Raw genomic sequence first — 22,732 nt, forward strand, 5'->3', positions numbered from 1 at the left:
TACATATTCGTACATGTTTCAAACAGATAAAATCTACAGTTTCCTTCTTATTAATGTCATTCACATACCTTACACAGGGTGTCCCAGAATAAATGGGCAACATTTTGGGGGTGACTTCAAGACATTTAAACAATAAAAAAGTTCATACCAAGTTAAATATGATCTACATTGTTTGTTGGACTAGTCAGTAGTTATGTCATTATCTTCTCTTTCTCTTTCCATTATTGAATTCTTTAAATAGGATACGTAAATAAACGGTATGGTATCAAAGGAATAGTTTTTTAAATACCTTTCCAACATGAATTTAAATTCGGTCATAGCAGAAGTTAGCTAAATTAAATTACAAAGTTTTAATACATTATCTTAACGTAAAATAAGCACCTATACATTTTTTTAAGAATTAAATTCCAAGAAATTAAGTCTGTCCACTGTACTCTGCGAAAAATTACTGTACACAGCGACATTCTGCGTTCTAGGTCCGACATTATAATTTCTGATCGCGTTATCAGGATCGGTACTTTAACGGGTTCCACACACGACCCGATCGTAGCTTTCCAGTTTCCTGAGCGTTCATGCACGCGCGTGGAGCCGTTTCCTTTTGCAGCTGCAGGCGACACGAGGGTCGTTGCAACTGCGGTCATCCGCGACGTCGCCGCAAGTCGCGTGTTAAAAAACAGCCAGCCGATGGTCTGTGGACTGCACGAATTCTTTTTCTTTCGATTTGTTTTTTTTTTCACGGTCTCTCGTTCGAAAAGACCGCGACGGTCGTCACCGTCGTCGTCGAACTCGCGTTTACGATCGACGATCGTACGGGCCAGAGAGTAAGTGTTACGTTTCAAAAACCGCAGAGCACACCGACACGTCGTTCGACGCTCATGGGAACACGTTTCATTTCTCTTTTCCCTCTGTTTGGATTCCATTCGATACGCGATCCCAAGTCGCAAAAATATCACGGCGAACCCCAGTCGCCATCTTGTTGCCGTTCCTCGCGCAGACGCGACATCCTGTCCACAGATTCTCTCCTTTTGGAATCGCGATAATAAAAGTTTTTCTGGAAGGTTTCACGGAACCAAGTAGGACTGTCACTACACGGATTGGGTGTTTGAGGATTTGAAAAATCTCCAGGTGAACTGGAAATATAATAACAATAAACAGGGAAACTTTGTTTTCTGATTTCTTTGGTTGTTATATTTCTCAATTTCTATCATATTCTTATTTTATGTTTTTTTTTTACAATTTCTTTCCATTTTTTCAATTAATTTGGGGTAAAAGAAACCTTTCAACCTGCTTTCAGATGGATTTTGTTTTCGAAGTTTTTTTCTTGACATAGAATGTTTTAATATCCAAAGGAATAATCGTTTAACAGGGCAAAGTTTAACTAATTGGATAGATGCTATAAAACTTTCCAGTGTAAGTAATATAACTGTTCTATAAGTTTGATAGAACGTTATAAAAATTGACTTTGTGATTCTTCATACCTGTCGTAGGTACTTCTCACGAAAAACGAAAAAAAAAAAAAGGATGAGTAACTTGTACAGGGAATACATACAATTCACACTCGAAAATGGTACTTGTTCACCACATCAAATGATTTTTCCTTCGACCACTGAAAAGGTAGCGAAGACGCTGTGCTTGAAATGTTACTAACTTTTCGAACGTCGTATTAAAAGATAAATTTCGCTTTACCTGTGGATTAAGGATGTTTACGCAACACGTCATTGTCGTAAATCTATAAACTATATGTAGGACATAATCTAGTGAAAACGAAATCAGATGAATGTATAGAAACAGGTATAGGTGCATAATGTCAAAATCACAGGTCCTAATGAAGGGTTCCAGCCCATCGTCCCTTTTTCGATTATCTCGTCCGACACCTAAATTTTCGGAAGAATTGATTTATTTGTGAATTAAGAAATCCAATTTCAAGGGCCGAAGGGGCGGACCGTGGTCCAGGTGGCACGGTCTAATTAGAAGCTAATGAGGGTTCACTGGCCTCCCAGGTAATCCGATATCCAGGCAAACAAGGGTTTTCCTTTCGCACCGCGTGCTTATGGACCACAGCCTCCCCCGTCAAAGAGAGCAGCCCCAGGCCCGCAGTCATATTATCCACGTGGGAAGCTTTGCCTCGCTCTTACCACCTTCTCATTCATAGACGGCTCTTCGCTGCCTTATCCATCCACCGTCCTTAACAGGCTCTCCCGATTGTCTTTGCTTTGAATACCGAATGGTCATCGATCCTGACAACTAAATCGGTTGACGCGCCTATTCTGCTATTCTTCTAGCTTGTTTAATGAGCAGCAATATTCAATCTAATATTAGGTTGTTACATAATAAATATCATTCTTACATTACAGAGTTCAAATGATTATGACCTATTGCAAAACAAATATTTTTAATCGAAATAAGATTCATCCGAATCCGACACGTACACTTGTCAACAAGCTACAAGCTTCTCGATCCCATGAAATGAAGCTCATTGGAGAACGACATATATTATATAACAAGCTAATATTTAAACAAACCAAGGTTTCTACAAAAATTCTAAAAAAATTTTGTACATCTCCGAATTTAGAATATCTCTAATAAAAAAGCCGTCGTCAGTTTTTTCTTCATACAAAAAAAAAGTGTCCACGGCTGTACAAGATTCAATTAACCCGCAGCGTCGATTGCTCAATCAAGAACAATCCCGTAGGGCCCAATCCCTGCACGTTGGTCATCGCGCGCGCGCGGTCACGATCGAATCGCGACATCTTTCGGCCCTCTCTCTTGGATTCTTATCTCCGTTCCTTAATTGATCGCGTCCGTTGACCCTTAATTATTCGACGAACCGCCGTTGACCCTAGCCATCCTCTCCCCCCTCTTCGACGATTCTACTCCCATCTCGTACGATTCCTCCTACACCTTGCCCGGGGGCTCCGTTTTCTGTCGGTGACGTTCCCGATCTTAATGGATGCTAATTCGCTACGACCGTATTACCGGTGTGCCGTTTCTTAATTAGCCGGTCCTCACGAGCGCGGCCGGTCTTCTGCGATCAGTGTCCCGCGCTAATTACACGCCGGCTAGATCTTCCGTCGAGACTGGCCGTGGCTCCCATCGATCGCTCGGTGGGTCCCGGTGGCGTTTTTCATCATGTGCTGTGACGGTTTTGCTTGGGTCCACTTTTGGGGGGGGGGGGGACACGACGTCAGCAAAACCAGGGGGAAAGGGGCCCGATGACGGGCCAACGAACGAAAGGCGACGAGGGGATTTTCGATGGGGCCCCCGAAAGAAACCACGACGGGATAGAGAGAGAAAGAGAGTCAGTCCATTAACATTCGGCGCGGCAAATTACAAGCCGAGACACTAATGGACCCAGCACGGGCGGTCCACGGCGACCATTGATGGTGGGTGGTGATGGTGATGCTGATGGGTAGCTGTGGTGGTGGCTGGCGTGGCGTGTCGGCAGTCGTGATCCTTGGTACCTGGACCACCGTCTCTATTATTTTGCGGGGCCAACTGGAAGATTAGCTCTCGCGATATCGCGGTTTCAAACGAGTCTTCCAACGAGCAAAAATATCACCGACCGGAATATCTGTCTTGGACGGCGAGCATGACATCGGGCCCGGGGATCGTCGTATTCTTTTCGCCGGTTTCTCAGACGACCTCGATCCCTGTCCTTTTTAAGATGTCGATGGACGGTGGTTTTCGACTGTCGATTCGGTAGCTGGATCGTCATTCCGGTACTCGTTTAAGGACGAGATGGAATTTTATCGGTTCGTGTATTATTAACCCCTTGATACTTCGACTGCCACGTCTACCAAATATGAGTGACATATACATTGCAAAGAGACTGGATTGTTTAAATACCTGTACAAAATTTTACGTTCGATTAATATTGCAGTGTAATTTAAAACAAGACTAACAGCTTTTCTTAACTGAATACATAGTTTTGGAAATATTTTCTTTTCTTGATTTTTTTTGTAATTCTTTATGTAGTTCTGTAGAAGTTTTGTTACATTTTGTTAAAGTTTGTGTATTGTTACCATAAATTATTGTAAACTCGAGTATTAGAATCTTTACGCATTATTGCATATTTAAACTTTTTGTTTGTCCTCTAGACTTTCATTTATTTGTATATTGTACCAAAAGGCTCGTATTCCGTTTATAAATAAATAACATTATTATTATATATTTTGACGATTTCTGACTTAAAAAACGAAATAAAGCGTGTCTGGCTACGCACGTCCTTTTTCACTGTGGCAGTGACGTGTTAACGCGAACTAGAATTTTGTGTTACCATTAATGCTCATGCTATAATAAACACGAGTAATGAACAATAATCTTGTCATGCTTGTGTAAAAGAAGAATTATTACTTTCATATTTACATAATTTAACGTAATGTTTAATCATTTTTGTAACCTTTCGTAGGCCTAAAACATCGTGACTACATTCACGTACACTCATCGATAAATACAAGCATCGAGAGATTGACTTTTATTATTACAACAATCAGATTCATTCATTGTTGTACTAATACAGATTAAGATGAAATTTTTTATATTTTTGTTTTCCTTACAACCATTGTACTTACTGTGCCTACATTTTACATGTACAGGGTGGTCGGTAAAATTCGTGCAACCAGAGAGGTGTTCTACATAAACAAATAAGTCGAAAATATAAAATAAAATTTATTTATTTGAAACTCCGTTTTCGAAAAAATTGACTTTGAAAACCTGTTGGCTACGCGTGCAGTTGAATAGGACTTAGCTACCGCGTCTGTGCATTGCGTACTATTTCTACTTACTACCACGATGAATACACGCGTTTCAGATTAATTTTCAAAGTCGATTTTTCAAAAACAAAGCCGCATACGAAAAAATGTTCTCCTACATTTTCGACTTAATTTTAATATAGAATCCGCCCTTTCAGGTTGTACCACCAGTTATCGACCACCCTATAGGTATAAAATGTAGAAACAATAAGTGCACTGGTTGTAAGGAAGCTACCCTGTATAGCTTGACAAAGTAAAAATAATATTTATAATTAAAGATTTTATTTTTTCTCACCGTGTGAGTATTTAAAAAAAATATGTTCCAATAATGATTTCCACGAACAAAGAAAAAAGTGACTTTCTTTTCGATGATTGTTTTTCAATAAAAGCTCGCATTAAGGAGTTAGGTCAGTTCCCGAGCCCCGTCGATACGCTTTAGCGATTTCTGTTTCGAGGTAATCGAAACCTGTCCCACCGATATGATCTCGTAAACAACCTCAGGGCTTTACGGTGGTCGAAAGTTGTATGTGGAAACCGGCCGAAGGAACTGGACGAATACGTATTCACACGTCGTTCGTTAAGTCGGGCTAATTACGACACCTCTCGCGGAGTCATTTTCCCGCGCTTGGTTCGATATTCATAGCAGTCGTTAACGTTGCGAATTTCCACTGCCCGCGAATCGGACTCGTTCGACATTCTTTTTCCTGTTTTTTATTTTTTTTTTTCGTTTTTTCTTTTTTCTTTACGGGAAACTAACCTAACCCAGACTCGATCAGCTTCACGGTTCCGTGCAACCGGTGGACTACCAGAGGGGGAATGAAATCGCAAGGACATGGGAGAGCATGCTCATGCATAATAGCTCCGAGATCGAACCGCAGGGGAGTGGCCGCTAGGTATATTAATCCACGAAGAGGGAAATGTAGGTCGAAGCATCTCGATCGAGCCTGTGTTCCGCGATCGGTTGCGTAAGGCTGCGTTGTAGTCCTTTCATTGATGAATGACATATTAGTTCATCACTATTTACGACTGTTTCTCGACTCTTTCAGCTCTTCACTTCTAGTTCTTGGAAAGTGCGTCTTCTTTCAGAATTGTCAATAGTGTTTCGCTGTTTGATTTTAAAATAACTTTAAACACCGACGTTTGGCAGATTCTTCATTCAAAACATAACATAATGAAATTAACCTTCTATAACGTTATGTAATTTTAAGGCCACATGTTCATATATTTGTATTTTTTAAATCGTATTTCATTTTTTCGTAATAAGGTCAGACCTATAGACACAGTGGCGAATCTAGCTTTTCTTGGGGGGAGGTGAGCAGGGGCGAAATGTGTGTAGTACATACGTACATTTTTTTTAATCATTTTTTACAAGTATAAGTGTCATTTTGTTTTTATATTTTATTACATTCTTGGGGGGAAGAGCGATCGCCCCTAACCCCCCATCTAGAGTCGCCACTGTATAGTATAGATAGATAATCATTACGATTGCGTTAAATTATCTTGAACTGGCCTTGTTTTAAAAATGAGCGACGAGAAGATGTACTTTCGAGCAATTATGCTTTTTCTTATTTCCGTTCCTTTACAGCATTACCAACACGTATAGCAAATAATTATTTGTTATTTGTACCGCATTTTTCCCTGTTCAGAAATAAAAAAGCATAATTGCCTGAACGTACATCTTCTCGTCGGACATTTTCAAAACAAGGTCAATTCAAGACAATTTAACGCAATCGGGACGGTTTCTTTTTTCAAGCCGTTGTATCAGCATGCAGAATATTATATATTTTATTAGTTAGGAGCAGTTTTTTTATTGAAAAACAAAACTAGCATTAAATCCGAGAATACTTTTGGGCCATCCCAATATACAGGGTGTAATAGAAGTTTTGTAGGTCTCTGAAATGGATCATTCGTGAGGTGATTTGGAACAAGTTTTTCCTTAGCAAAAATGCTATCCAAGTCATTGTTAACGAGATATTTACGAAAAACCCCGACTAATCAGAGCGCGAGTCTGGCCGGCCAATCGCAGCGCGCAGCCAACTCTACCGCTGGAGATCGGCCGGTAGACTCGCGCTCCGATTGGTCTGGGTTTTTCGTTAATATCTCGTTAACAAAGCCTCGGACAAAATTTTTCCTAAGGAAAAACTTGTTCCAAATCACCTCACAAGTGACCCATTACAGGAACCCACAAAATTTTTGTTACACCCTGTATATCAAATGTGTGTCAACCACGTTGTTATAAATTTCGAATAAAACCATGGAATTTCAGTGAAATTTTGCTACTTCAAACGGAACAGATCTGAACCGCGGAATCTTTCAAGCTGATTTCGATCGCTAAACCGACGACAGTGATCGATCAGAGAGCGCGAAAAAATTAGCGTGATCTCGCCGAAACCAGAGCTGGTATCGGACCGCGAATCACGAAGCGCAATTGGCCGTGTTTGCGGCGCTCGGAAAAACTTGGTGGTGCAGTCGCGGGGGGGGGGGGGGGCGATGCAAAAAAGCATCGATATCGGGAGCGGACGAGCGGTTAATGCGAGCGACGAAGCGTGTTGCTGGCCTAACAGCCACCACTAACAGCTGCCCTTCGCCTCTTTCTCCGCTTGTGCTCCCGATTCCCTGTCGTTCCGTCGCGTTCCTTTTCGTCGGCCTCTCCTCATTCGGTCTCCCCCGGGTTCTTGCGTTTCTGGTTTTTTCATCCCCCTCCTCGGTGGGGCCCCGAAGTAATTCGAGCTCGTGCCAAAAGAAGTCGGGGAATTTGCCGCGGTCGAATGCGCTCGAATTTGATGGTTCCGGTCCCAAATCCGAGGATCTCGGTGTCTCAACCGAGGGAGGAAGGCCGTTACCTTTATTTGCTCTCTACCTTTTTCTTAGACTCTGAGCGTTTTCCTTGTCTTCTGTCGCGCTTTCTTTTGCCCCCCCCCCCCCCCATGCACCCCGTTTTTTCCGTATATGTTGGAAGACAGTGACCTTAACGTGACTTTCATACGGGAAAAAAGGAGTTTAGCATCGGAGACACTTAGCAAGTAATGTGGCAAAAAATTGGTTCCATGTTAATTTATACAGGGTGATTCATAAATGCATGTTAACACTTCAGGGAATAAATCTACATACTAGTATAATATGTCTTGTACATATACCTTAGGCTTCGAGTTATTGATGATTTGTCGTTCTTGTAATGTAAACTCGAAGAACACGTTTCTCGAGGAGTGTCACTCTTGTAGCAAGGGTGCGATATGTCTCCTACAGTGCTAGTTCCAATCGAATACGTAGAATTTTGACAGTTAAAAATTGGACTTTATATTGTTTCTTAGACGCATTTCCAATGAAAAAATATCACCTAATACGTTCAAATTTATTATAATAAACAAGGCATCTTTCTATATGACTTTCAAAATAAATATTTCCAAAATTACATAAAATATCTTCTGTGAATTAACAAACTTTTAGTATTGTTAAAGTTTTAGTATTTTATTTAATATTTTCGTTAAAAAGAAGAGATGTTTGTAGAACAAACATCTTATTATCCTCTGTAATGGAAACATGACAAAATTATGAATGCTTCGAGCGATCACAGTGACTGTTCGAAATTGTAGTGAATTCGTCGATGAAGAATCGGCAACAGGATTCTTCTCCGCGAGATACTCAATTTACGATGGCGGGAGCTCGGTTTGCTCTCGCGGTTCGTTTTCCGTTCGTCTGCGACTGCGATGTTATTACCGGCTAAGTGGACGATTCGTAATGACACCGGAGGCTGCCATTTTAGTGCTAAGTGCCACGCATTATCGACAAGGGATGACGGTAGTCCGTTTTATATTTTTTATCTTCTTCTCCTTCTCTGATTCCCTTCTCGACTTTTCGATCCAAATTTCGTAAGCCAGGTGAAAACGTCGATCATTTTATCAAACTTGCAATCTACCCGTCGATCTTTATTCTGGAAGTTCGATTACGTTGCACAAAATGAGCCTACGAAAGACTTGTCCGAAATCAAATGTAATCAGGAAAATATCCGAATTATTGCACACCTTTAGATAAATTCCATCAGACCTTTAATAGGGTCTGCATTAAGACTGAATAATTAAAAGGTGTTGTCTGAAAGAAATTTTCCAATGCTTAAAGTGTCAATCTATGTTTTGAGTACAAGTTATTTATTTTTCTTATGAGGTAGACTGCTATAACTATTTCGATTAAAGTTATTTAAGGAGGGTATCATAATTTAGATCTTCAATAGTATATTTCTGATAATAAATTTTCATGTAAATGTTACATTTTAGAAAGTATATTTATAAATGGTTTAACACTAAACCTACCACGACCGGTCAAATGATCGGTTTTGTCGTTCTAATTCCTATCTCTCGGAAAGGTTCGGTAGATTTAGTGTTAAAGAAGACATCGTTTCTCTCAGATATCTGAAATTCCTATTCACTGATTAACTTAACACTTGGTGCACATTTTCGATAAATGCACCGTTATCGCATAAACCAGCATCACCAAACAAACATTCTTTTTCCTGACTCCTTAAACTCCACGAAACCTGAAAAAAATCGTGAAAATCGATATTCAAACTTCAAAAGTGCCGCTATTTTTTAAATTTCCGATATTCTTTGTTAATGCTAGTTAACGCCACATCCACACTCATACTAAGCAAAAAATTTCTGATTTTTTCGTTTCAAATAAGTAGAATGGTTCGAATCGTGTCAGCCAGTAGAACACTGTTTTTAAAGTAATCGTACTAAACGATTTATAATTCCATCAATTTTGATATATTCTCACGTAACAATGGTGAATATTCTTAAAACATAAATATGTGTACTAAAAATCAAATGGTTTCTTTGTCAAAAATGCCCGAAAAAATCCTGAAAAATGGCACTTCAGACTAGAATACCCCCTTAAAGTCAAGGTGGTTCGTTCGCGGCTTTGTCCCATCGAGTTTCCCGGAGATTTTGTCCGGTATTTCTTGGCCAATTAAACGTCGAACGATCGGCGGGTTGGTTGGTTTCGACGCGTTGCGCAGAGCGCAATTTCAGATGCTCGTTTAGATAGCACGCCGCAAAATCGCGCAGCCATTCGTCATGTCCCAGCAGAAGAAAGAGACAGTAAGGCAAGGCGGGGATGAGGGCTCCCGTTGGATTTACGAGGCAATTTCGGCGGGCGATCCGTTAATTTCCGGACGATACGACGCGATAACTCCGCGGAAATCACGGTTATCGATCTTTTTCCCTTTTTTCTTTTTTTCTTACTTCGAATACCTTTCGCGCGGTACTGAGACCGAGAACGGGAGGATCTTATTAATCGCCTGCGAATTACGTGAATTTCCGCACCCTCGAGTGCAATAAAATTTTTGTCGGACCCTTGGATGTACCCACGGTATATTCCGTTGCCTTAAAGTAACGTGGCAACGTGTGAGAGAAGGAACAATAATATACAATGTGGCTTGATGTATCATGTTAGCATTAAGGACTTTGAATACGTAGAAATTCTAACGCTAATTCGATTAAATGTTTTTCAACCCTTCGGGGATGAGAATCGGTTGATTTCAGTATGTTTAATTGAGAGTACATAATGTGATAATCGTGAAGTGGATTGTGGGAAAAAGGACTTAACACTTCACATACCTACTACTCCAATTTCACTATTTATTTTTAGCACTTTCTACATCCTACGCGCGCCTCGTAACAACCATTAACGACCTAAACAAAAAAAATATTTCTAAATACTCTTCCGTCTAATTTATCGTGTGAAAGAGAGACGACAACTAGGAAGAGTCCACGGAAATTGGCATGGAACCGGCGTAGAGTTTGCACTCCCACGTAAGCCAGATACATGATTCATCGGCGTCGACTTAATTGTCTTATTTCGTCGAGTGAAAGCCGCAAAAATTCCGTCGCGACCCGAACTGTCGATCAATCGGATACGGATTAGCTATAATTCATGTTCGGAGCAGCACTGCCACGTGGCCACACCTGTCAGTGTTTGCTTAGATTTTTATATTTTACCGTCCAATTAGAAGCTGCCTACGAGATATCATAACGCGTTAGACCCTAAAAATAGGTTGACCAGCCGAAGGATCGTGAAGGTTTGTTTGAGTTATTAGTTAACGTGGTCAATGTGATCTAGCAGCTGCCGCGAAGAAAGTATCACAATCGCCTGTAACAGACGATAATTAATTCGGAGCTACTGGCCATCTTGAGGGATTCAGAACTAATTTATAGAAGTTCTGCCCGTTCTCAAGTTTCCTACAAAATGATACGTTTTACATATTGTGATTATCGTAAAAAATTTTAAAGAGAATCATTTTTTAAATGACAGTAATACGTATAATCAATATTTTATTAGAGATCCTTGAAGCCCAAATATTATTAAGTAAATTATGAGAGATCAAGAACTTGTCATTGCTAAATGGTTGAATAGTTAATAATTTTCTACCACAATAAATTTCAAACTAATTTCTTGAAAAACTTACTTTTCTTAATAGTGTCACTGTTTTAGCAAATCAGTTAATTATCCCGTTGATAAGTAAATAAATAAAAAGTAAAATCGAGGATATGAATTTTATTTACATGTAATAGCTGTGTTAATACAAAATTACTGTAGGAAATATGATTTTAAATTTATTTACATTGCAACTAGAAGTCGTAAAGGCACACTCTTAACGCAGCTCTAATAATGATGACTTATGCTACCTTAAAATAACCTCTCGTACGCATAGTTTGTACTTGAACGAGCAGCGTTTCCAGTTAACAGACCTTGGTGAAACGCTAAACGTTGTTCAGTAGATTTAAACGTTAAGCAGCTTTGTAATTGAAGACCGGCGCAATTAACTCGCGTCATTCTATGTGCTACTTCGGTAAAACAAAGCCACTCTTCCTTGGCGTGCCTTTCGGACCATTTCACGCAGAAGAATGCTACTAAATTGTATCTGCCACGCACGAATTAGACCAATAAAAAGTCTAACGAGCTGCGCGACTTAATGGTGCTGTAAATTTGAAAAGTTAAACAAGCAAGAAAACGAACATTTATAATTGATAAGAATCTCTGTCCTAATTTCGATTGCTGTAATATTCGGTTGACTCACAAATAACGTCTATTCTTCTTCGTAAAACTTATTCTTTCGTAAGACAATATACAGTTTACATTGCATTATTGTATATTCTTAAAAAATATTAATATTAATTATTAATAAATGGTTTCGTTTGTTTGTTAACGACTCTAAGATGAATAACAAGGTTTCTCTTGGATATTATCACCTACCTGAAATTTCGAAAACGTTGATTGTCATAATATTAGTTCTGCCCTTGGTTTTTCTTACAATATTTCATGGCCTTACCAGCTTTTCCCTTTCTTAGTAATTATTTCTTCAAATAATTACTTCTTAGGTTACCCTTAAATTGTCATTTAAAATCTCAAATTGAAATTTTGATATTGAGTTTCTACCAAATTATTCATCTGCTTTACTTGGATTTATTAAGTTATTTCCCTATACACCTATGTTTAAAAGGCTTGGCTCTCTGTACTCGACATAAAAGTCCGAAAATAGAAAAAAATGAACTTATCATGTTTTCCCCTGTGGTCTTCATATCTTATGCTATAAATATAGATCTAAAAATTTCTTACAATGTCGTAACAAAGATAAAGAACAAAAAAGACAATATAGTGGTCTCATTTTTACCAGTAGTATAATACAAACTTCGCGAAAAAAGAAAATGAACAACGAAATGAGGTTCTCGTAGCCAAAAGATCTCTCGTGTTTCGCCGTCTCACAACAGGATTAGTTGGAGGCAATTTGCATTGAAATGCGAATTGATACGAGAGAGCCAGCACGCTGCGTTATGCATCTCGTTGGATCCGCAAATGTATCCAGCGATGAGGGTGTACACCTCCGGACCCGTGGTATCATTGATTCGAGATCTTGATCGCGTGCATGTCGATCGATTTATCAAGCTTCGAGCCGGCGAGGGATGGGGATACATACACCAGTAACTGACAATAACAAACGATGATTGAAATCGTACGGTCTGCGTTCGATCGCGATGAGATTCGAGGGTAATACGAGCAGTGAGGCTCTCCTTGATGATTTTCTATCGGTTGATTACAGATTGGTGCCCGATAATACAACACGAGGTATTATTTTGTTGTAAAAATGATTTTTACTTAAGGTCCTTTGCTTTGTTCTTGAGTATTTTGCAGTTTCCATATTAAGAATCATTCCACTACTAATCTATGTAATTTGATTTGCCAAACCACGTTTCATGTTAATCAATTTCATGAGAATTGATTTTCTGAGGGTATTTACATATTTTGAATACCGTTAAATTTTATGGGATACTCATTGATTGTATTACGATATTATCGAGATTTATTATAAGAGATTATTATCACGGAATATAATACCGATTATACATCTGTGCAGTATATTGTGAGCTCATGTTCGTAAAATCTGAAAGCATTGTGGGTTTATTGCTGTCATAAATACTCTCGAAAAACGTATTGGTCGAGTGCTGCGTGTAGCTACGTGATAATGGATTCTTCAATCCTACCGAAAGTCGATATTAACCTCTTCCGCTGGAAAGACGTGCCACACACGTCGAAATTACACGAATTTGTGACCTTGCTGCCAGCGCAAGTGGTTAATGGAGAATTAACGACGTATGGAATTTCAATAACACCTGTAACATAGGTACTAAAAATTTATTTGAAAACAATTTCACAGAGAAAGAACAACCCTTCACGCATCTATTCTTATTATGTATCTATATTTATCATATCATCCGGTTTATAATATTGTTATATCAGATTACATATTCGAACGGTAATAATGTTTTTGATCTTACGACGTTTCGAAATTTGTAGAAATTGAAGTACTTATAGCACTATGATGAAATAATTTTTTCTTAAATCATTAAATTTTTTTAGTGCATTTTTTATATTTCAAAAAAATAATATATGTTATTTTATTTAAATTATTCAATAACAAAAATTGCCCAAAAGAAAGCATAAACGCAACATTATATTCCACAAAAAATGCCGATCCAAATATGTTTTTGATACCATTTGTATTCTTTCTTTCACACTTTGTAAGTAATAGATAATTATACGTGCAAAGATCCCCTTAAGTCCGTGCTCAGGACTTAATGTGTTAACAACGTCTATTTCCTATCAGACGAACACACAATTAAGAAAACTCATGCATCATCTTGAATCATTGTCCACGGTGTGAGACGAACTACAAGTCGCAGCTTTTTGCCGCATGTATATCCGCGCTTGGCCGTTATTTTTGCGCAAAAGTCGACGGTGAAATCGTTCTAGTATCGACGACTATTCATCGTGTCCGGCGGCATAATTCAATGTCACTCGGGTTGCTCGTGGACGAGACGACGCGACAGATCTGGGGGATCGGTGCCCGAGGCATTCCGACCGAGTGTTTACAGACTGGATCGAGAGTCCTGGCGACGATCCTCCCGCAAATACAAGTCGTCCTTTCGTTCTTCTTTCGGCTGGGATTTTCTTGCGCGCTGCCCGGCGAACGATCGATCCTTATAGACCGCGCCACATATAGGCACTCGAACAGGGGTATCGGGGAGACAACGCGTCTCCAGTCACGAAGAACACCTGGGTATGTCGTGTATGTACGGTCCTCAGGACAGAAATTAACCCTCGTACAACGAATTCAGGGTCATTTTGACCCATCTGTAATCGTTGCCGTATTCTTTGTAGGGGAAAGGTGTCTAAAACGATCCCTTTAAGGCGTAATTTATATAAAAAATACAAATGCTTATTATTTAAATAAAAGTAAAGTAGTTTTTGTAAGTTGGCTTAAATAAAATTTAGCTACCTGATCATTTATATTTGTTATTCACATTTCTTTGAAGGCATACTTAAGGATCATTTTTTAATGTATGATTATTAATAGTACTACTGATAGTAAATACGACGAACATTAAAAAGCATTTCATTTATTACATATTATTTAAATAAAAACAGCTTTCACGCGTTGTTTTTCTTTCATACTGACGGGGCATTGTTGTAACTATGTAAAACAATAATTGATTTTTCAGTAAATTATTCCCCTATTTAAAATTGCTCGGCACAACTCAATGAGTATTATTTATAAATTTTTGGCACGCGCACATAAAAAGGTTCGCGACCACAGACTTAGATCTTTCATTTCTTGGTGCCATTCTTTAAGCGGTTTTCATGAATGCAAAAAAAAAAACCGACCAAGTTAAGGAATTTAAAATTGTCTTCTAGAGAGTCACTCGTATTCCCCATCGCATAAAGTACCGCTGTTCTATCTTCGCCATCACGATCTCGTATCTTTTCAAAATTATTAACCGTTTCCATTTCAAACGAACCATAAAACAACCATAGAAAGATATTACCGTGTCGTTTACCGGGTGAGGTGCGCCGGGTTCATCAACGCGAGTTCGATATAACGACGATAAGATGGGATTTACGGAAACAGGGACGCATTAAACGGCCTCAGATTTGCCATTGATACGGTCGATGCGCGCGCACGTCCCCGGGAAAAATAAATCTTGCACCGTGTCGAGGAACCGCCTGGAAGGTTCTCCCCATTACCAGAGAGAATGGTCAACCATAAAGTGGCACCGTTTTCGTCGTCTTTTTAAACAACGTTGCTCCCCAACCGGCAACAAAGCCGAATGATGATGCTACCGGACGGAACACCGCTGCCCGTGAAGTCTCTGATTGATACATGCTGCGCGTACAGCCTGCGCTCCTTGATGCAATCATATTCGCGTGCAGATGAATACATGCGACGCGCAACAGTAGCGTAGACCCATGAAACAGCTGTAACGTTGGTGGTCTTTGGTTTCCAACTGATGCTCCGAGAAAATCGCAACGACGTGCTTTCGATTCTATGCTTCTGATAGCTGTAGAAAAAACATTGTTCAGACAAGTCAAGATATAATATAATACGAAGATCATAGTTTGAAATTAGGAAGGGTAGTAATTAACGATCTGTTTGTTAGGATTTTAACTTGTAATTGTATTCTTTATCAGAGACACTTGTAAATTAATCTGACACCAGTAGTTTACATAACGATTAAACGAAATGTATGTAATTCTTAATTCGATTTTAGATGGGACCAAGTTTCATTCAAGGAATAGTAATGTAACAATTTTTTGAATAATGCACGAGGGTTAAGTATTCGTGGGTTAGTTACTTCCTACCTTTTTGGCATTCCAATGCACGAGGAGTACCACTAGTTTGACTGTCATTTGTTATTGATGTTAGGTGTCTGAAGACGGAATGGGTATCATGTGTAAGTTTGTATTTTGATTTAATTTATTTTGTCAAGTGTTGCTAGAGGAATGGGAAAAAGTTGTAGAAACTGGAGGCAATTATATAGTGTAACAGATAGGTATTGTAGCAGTTGTTCAATATTAATATATTTAGGGAAGTGGCGATTACTTTAGCGTACATCTGATAATTTAAAATATGAAATTCTGTTTCAATGTTTAAAAATCGTGGAGTCATTTTTTTGCATCTGTGCGAGTATACAAAAAATGTGAATTAAATACTGGACGTGACGAATATTTAGATGAATTCTGATTGAAAATATTTGTCGATGGTTAGCAACCAGCTATTTTCATGAATTGCGACATGTGGTGTACATCCTTAAAAAGATGCGTATCAAAAGGAAGCACTTGAAATACGTTCTGGTTGAATCATAGGACACGTGTCCTACATTTGTTAATAAAATTACTGTTCGCTTTCATAGAGCGGCCCGTGTACACGATGGTAATAATTACAGCGTACTTGACACGGTATCATGGTGAAATGGTTGCGTGCACAGCGGTTAGAGAAACAGCACGTATGCGGTCAACTTTACACAATGCCTCGTAAAAGACTATAATGAATAATGAATAATTAAATTTACACCAGTGTTTACGTTTTTATTTTAAACAACAGTGTCAGCGTTCTACGTAATTTATAGGAAAATTATAGCTTGCACACACTTCGCTTAATTCGATAATAAAAACTTGAAAATTCCACAATCACATGACAATTTAACTATACATCGATTTATGATTTCGAAATTGTATTAGGTAATAAATAACGCATCCTTCTTTTTTAATTACGCGGTGACGTATTCAAAATTAAAAATATTTTCCCCAAATTTCGGTGAGGAAAATAGTGTAGAACTTCCGAAAATTATTCTAAACATAAATGAAACAGTATAGATCCTTGATCGTAATAGAAATAAACATTGATTTCTTCAGAAGATAGTGGATTACTACTTATTGGTACACCTGACATGAAATCAACGCAAGAATGTGCTATAAAACTATTTAGTAGTACAAATGGGCAGGAGGTGATTCTATAAGAAAAATAAGTCGGAAAAGACAATAAAATTTTTCGGATAAAGCTTCGTTTTCGAAACGATCGAACTTGAAAATTTGTTGGACACACGAGGAATAGAATAGCTGACGCGTCCGTTCATAGCAGGCTGTTTCTACTTACTGCCTGCACGTGATTTAGATGAACATGCAAACTCATTTTTTTCGGGAACGGAACCTCAGATGAACAAAATTTATTCTTTCTTTTCGACTTATTTTTACTTAAGAATCACTTCTTGGCCGGCTGTGCTCTATTATCCGATCTGAGACACACTGTATACATCTCCTAATTTTTATCAAGTTCAAAACTTATACAGGTAACCCTCTTATAGCATGAAAATTCGTACCGAGTGATAGAAAACTGCGTTAACCAAAATATCATTTCATGAATACCAAGAAGTGATACAAATGTTGAGATTCCGTTACAAAAGATAAGGAAAAATACTGATGATTTCAAAGTTAATGATTTTCAAATTCGTAACATTAAAATAAAAAAAGTTTCCTCTTGCACGAAGATTCCTACAATTTTTAAGATCGTACTCTTAAATCATCATGTTATACAAGGATTACCTAAAAATAGTACCCACAGTTAACAACTTTTTACCATAAATTTTCGCAGTATCTCGCGAACGTGCGTCATATGCTGAAACAGAAGACGCTTTTGTATCATCATTTCTGTTTCCTGAAAGTCGCTACAATGTTGCACCGTTACAAAACGTGGCCACGCGAGCATCCTGGTGTCCTTCCGAAGAGGTTAAAATAATACATCTCGAGGGAGGGAAGTACACGCGTATAACGTTCGTATATACGAGACACTCGGTGGCACCGTGGTGTGTTCGTTACGTCCCTGAACGGTGCTTAGAAGGGAATATTCACAGATAGAAGTCAATAAATCCAGCCGTGGCGGTGCTCAACGTGTGCTCTCCAAGCCAGACCGGTAGTCCAGAAGAAACTGGCTGCCGGCAAATAATGGCCGTGGAATCGTCGCTTCCGTTTATAGAGATACCGGCTGCGGCTTTCTAAGCATTCGTTCGCGTATATACCTATGTAATATCCACTGTAGAACTGGCCAGAGGAGAGTAGCTGCGTGAACCAGCTTCGAACCAGCTGTGCACCTCAACAATGGCCTATACCTTGTCTTTTACGGTATTCGTTGCTGGGGTCATTCTTGTTCCTGACTTTTATTGGTAGCATAGAAAACTCGGTGTACGTACATTTAATTCTTGCTTAACCCATTCACTGTATTAATAGTCATTTTAAAGTCATTTTAAATATAATGTAAAAATAACGACGTCGTTTCTTTAATGTTTGAATGTGATGTGAAGGAAATTCGTACTGCCGATCGCCAAGAAATGTTCCAAATATTGTCGGTAAAATGATAAAGTAGACGTCCACTGTAGTAAACAAATGAAATTTCCTTGAGGTTTCTTCAGATTTTTATGGAACACTTACAATGGACACTTTAGCGTTCGCGGGCGGAAATGAGCGATTAGGTGAAATAATAAAGAAGAAATTTAATTAGGGGCCAGGTGAAGAGAGAGAAGCTCGAAGCGTGTAATTGGCGAGGGTGGAGCGTTTCTCTGAATGGACCTACTTCGATCGTTTAAGACCGCGCCGAAATACGGTCCTAGAGAGGTTATTCGTACAACACAAATTTTAGATACACGCTCGTCGGAGGGGATATAATAATACGTGTTGGCGAGTCGGCCACAAAGGATCAAGTCTTCCGCTTTCCGGACCTTTCGTGGAAGCCTTGACCGCAATAAGATGTTCGTTCCATTTCGCGAGAAGGCATTAGAGGCCTCCTCGATATTGTCCAGCTGGAACGTGGACGTCTTAGATTTTGCGCTTTAGTTGGTTGTTATTTATAATACAAATATGTAAATGAGGAAATTTGTCATGTTATACTGCGGTTAAAACTGAGAAAATGTTTATCGTTTATCAGAGGCGATACATAAATTACTGTCAGAATTTTTATCGAAATCCAGTATAGACGTTTTTATAACAATTCAATTTGTCGCAATTACGTTATTGTTAATACTTATTCAGAATCAAGATCCATCCTATGTTTAACTTATTACTGGAAAATTTAAATATTATAATCGACAAAACAGCGTTTTATATTTATGTTTGTTGATCCTAGTTTGAAGTCGCCACGACCAATCTGACTTGATGTTATAAGACGAGGGGTAAAGGATATGATACCTAAGACTGCACTAGTTATAAAATAACACATTTAATGCTACAATTTTTACTCTTGGGACAGTGTCATGATGAAGTACCTTTGTCTAGGTCTTTGTTATTAGCAGTATAAGTGTTCACACGTTAACTTGAACACTTATTACATTCATTATTGCTCTTCCACTCATTTATCAAACTAAACATTAATGTTTATTTATTCATACATTAAACATTATGTATATTTTTATTTATTCTAAGAACATCATGTTTCTGTTTAGAAATTTAATGTTTCTTTGTCTAATTTAATGGCACCGGTCATTGGTGGCAACCATGGCAGTACGCGTGTTAACTAAGGCCCAGAATGCTCCACTGTGATAAGAAAGATGTTAATAAAACAAGCAAATACATTCAGTATAATTTAATTGAAAGCTGTTTTGTTACATAACATTGCACACATAATACTGTGCTGAATTACATTTGGCATTGTAATAAAATTACAGAAGACATGTATTTCTTATTCCACTAGAAGACTATAATTTAGATGTATGTAATTAACTATTATTCTTCCGTTTCCTATCGAAATACAATGTTAACGTTCAAAAATTTTGTTTCTTGTTTCAGTTGTACATCAAAATACGTGGGAGAGTACTGTCAACATCTGAATCCGTGCCACACAGGACCCCGTTGCCAGAACGGTGGTTCCTGCAGGGTGAAAGAGAGCACCGGCGGCGGCACCCCGTCTTTCACCTGTTCCTGCCCCGTTGGATTCACCGCGAGTTTGTGTGAAATCCCAATCGAGAACGCATGCGACTCGTCACCTTGTTATAACGGCGCCACATGCAATCTGAAATCGCTCCGTGAATACGTTTGCACCTGTGCCACTGGATACACAGGTAACAGTTTCAATATCTTTACTTTTTAATGTCCCTCGACGGCACCGAAGACTGATGAAATGTTTAAGACAGGACGTAAAAAACAGTCCTGAGTTCTGGGAATTCGGTTGTCTGGACCAAATCTGGAATTTGATTTCTCCTCTGTGTCTGTTTTACGATATAAGGAGTGGTATTAATTAACTGCTTGAGTAACTTCGACTACATTTTGCATGTGTATAACGAATTGTACGTACTAACCAGAGAATATTCATTTTGAACAGTGTCCCATAAGAATGTCAAGTTCTCATTAACATCGTAATAAATAACAAAAAAAAGTGAAAACTAAATGACTTTATTCGTGATATGAAATCCATAAAGGAATAACGATCGTTAGTCATCGGAGCAACAGATCGGACGAGTATCAAGGTTACGTGATTGGTCGAACGATAAAACCTGACAATCCCGGTATTCGCATTGTTTCGCTCATTAATAAGATAATATCGTTGTGAATAGAGAATAGAGAACTGGGTTTAATAATTTCAAGGATTTGTCGCGTTCGTTTGACTACACGTCATATCGAGATCGTTGATGCTCAAGCTATTCAAACAAACAACACTGAGTTATGAATTACAGAATTGTACATTATTTATTATAGATTTAAATTCAGGAGTCAAAGGGTTAATTCTGGCGCAGCTCCACAGCACAATATGTGGATTAAATCACTAAAAGAGCAAGTCTTCGGTTTACCTCGGATGTCTAAACCCGTTTAGAACTGTAAAGTGGTAGTTCCTCGGTCTCGCTATTCCGAGCATTCGTTTCCACGGATTTGTTTGACTCGCGGAAGTTGTGACCAGTGGTTTAACCGAGTATTTTTTCTGGACCGTCGTTACACGGGGGGCACGTGCTGGCTTGACAAATAAATCTAAGGGTAACAGGAATTTGGTGGGAAAGGGGGTAGGACGAAAGAAAGGGCGCAAGAGACGAGGGGGGAATCTACGGGGAAAGAGGAGAAGTTTGTGGCGCTGGATAATTGGCGGAGAGCAATGCGGCATTTAGCTGCGGCGGTACCTTTGGCCCAGTGGTTCTCAGATTTGCACTCTTTAGCGAACGTTCGCTGGATCGCTACATTGTCAACGGTATACTTAATCAGCTTCATTGTCAGAATCGTGAAGTACATATTGAATGAACTAATGGCGGTGTTTCGATCATTTTTCATTTCGAAACTACCAATTATAGATCGATCGCTGTACTGGAAGCCTCGATATGGATTTTTTCCCATTAAACCAGACATGTATGTATGTAAATACTGATCTGTGGAATTTTTTATAGGGTTTCTACAAGGTACAAAATAGATGATATTTCATAAAAACGGGGTAGGTTTGCAGTGAATTTCTGAAATCGGAAATGCATGATGGTATTTCGCCATTCGAATGGTGGCAACGATTTTTAAGCTTAGATGAGAAAATAATTCAACATTGAATAATATAAATATAATACTTAGTTTACTCTCGATAAATTGAAACAGACAAAATAGATTTTCGGACAGTCTATTTAACACTTTGCGGTCCTATGTCAACGTTAACTCGACAATCTTGTCGCAATTACTTTAATACTTTTTAAATGTCACGAATATATTATTCAAATTAATGTACTGATATCTATTTAAATTATACGATATTTATACAAATGTCTGAAGTAGAAGGACTAGAATACTTGGGACTGTAAATAGGTAACAAACGGTTTTTACCCTTTTGCCGGTCTCTTCACTTACGACTCGATATGAGATCCAAGAACCACTGAAGTATAGCGGGTGTAGTGCACAGATCGAGGAGCAGAGACATCTTAGATCTAAGGGAGCGAGCAGCGAGTCCAGTAATTAGTTCCACTAATCAGTGACCCAGGGAAGGTAGGGATGAGGCTTTGGGTAGACTGGACGGGTCGGTCAGCGTTACGGCCATCAAAATCCTTTATTCGCAATGATCCTTATCAACGAAATTCATAAAAATCCCGAAGAATCATTAACATTTAATGTAATGTGAAAGGTCACGAGAAAATCTACCTTTTAACCCTGGGACTGCTGGGTATCTGATTGTGAGTCAATTTTGACCTAGAATTTCAGAAACTATAATAAGTAGGATTTGTTAGGTATTTTGAAAATATCTATGAAAACGAAGATGACTTTATAGAAATTTCGGCTAGTGTATTTTCAAAGTACCACCAATTTTACTGTTCTATCATATCTATTTTTGTATTTGCATTAAAAAAAATGGAAGTTACACAAAATATTAATCTAGAAGTAGTGAGAAATAATTCTTACTTTCAACTGTACTTATGTAAAAACCAAACTACTTCATAGAAATTTCGTGGTTTATTTCCTGTCGAATGATACTTTTGTCTTCCTCTTTTTCAACAAACGTTATATTTATTTTTTGAAACCGATGTGTACGCTTTCTCGAATTACTCCCAAAATGCCACCGAACACAAATTTACATTAGTACGGAATAATTATAAGAATTCATCAAGAAACATCGCGACCTTATAGAAATTTCGGCCAGTACAGTGGTCGAT

General features: G+C 38.6%; 1 protein-coding gene across 1 annotated transcript in view; it reads left to right on the plus strand.

Moving 5' to 3' along the window:
* Positions 1–22,732, plus strand: part of LOC107190032 (neurogenic locus Notch protein-like) — a 220,560-nt gene that overhangs the window by 96,637 nt on the left and 101,191 nt on the right. Inside the window, exon 3 of the mRNA XM_015578747.1 lies at positions 19,914–20,185. Coding sequence (XP_015434233.1) covers positions 19,914–20,185 — 272 coding nt within the window. The remainder of the gene's footprint in view (positions 1–19,913; positions 20,186–22,732) is intronic.

Source organism: Dufourea novaeangliae, unplaced genomic scaffold, assembly GCF_001272555.1.
Source record: "Dufourea novaeangliae isolate 0120121106 unplaced genomic scaffold, ASM127255v1 scaffold172, whole genome shotgun sequence".
Classification (NCBI taxonomy): domain Eukaryota; kingdom Metazoa; phylum Arthropoda; class Insecta; order Hymenoptera; family Halictidae; genus Dufourea; species Dufourea novaeangliae.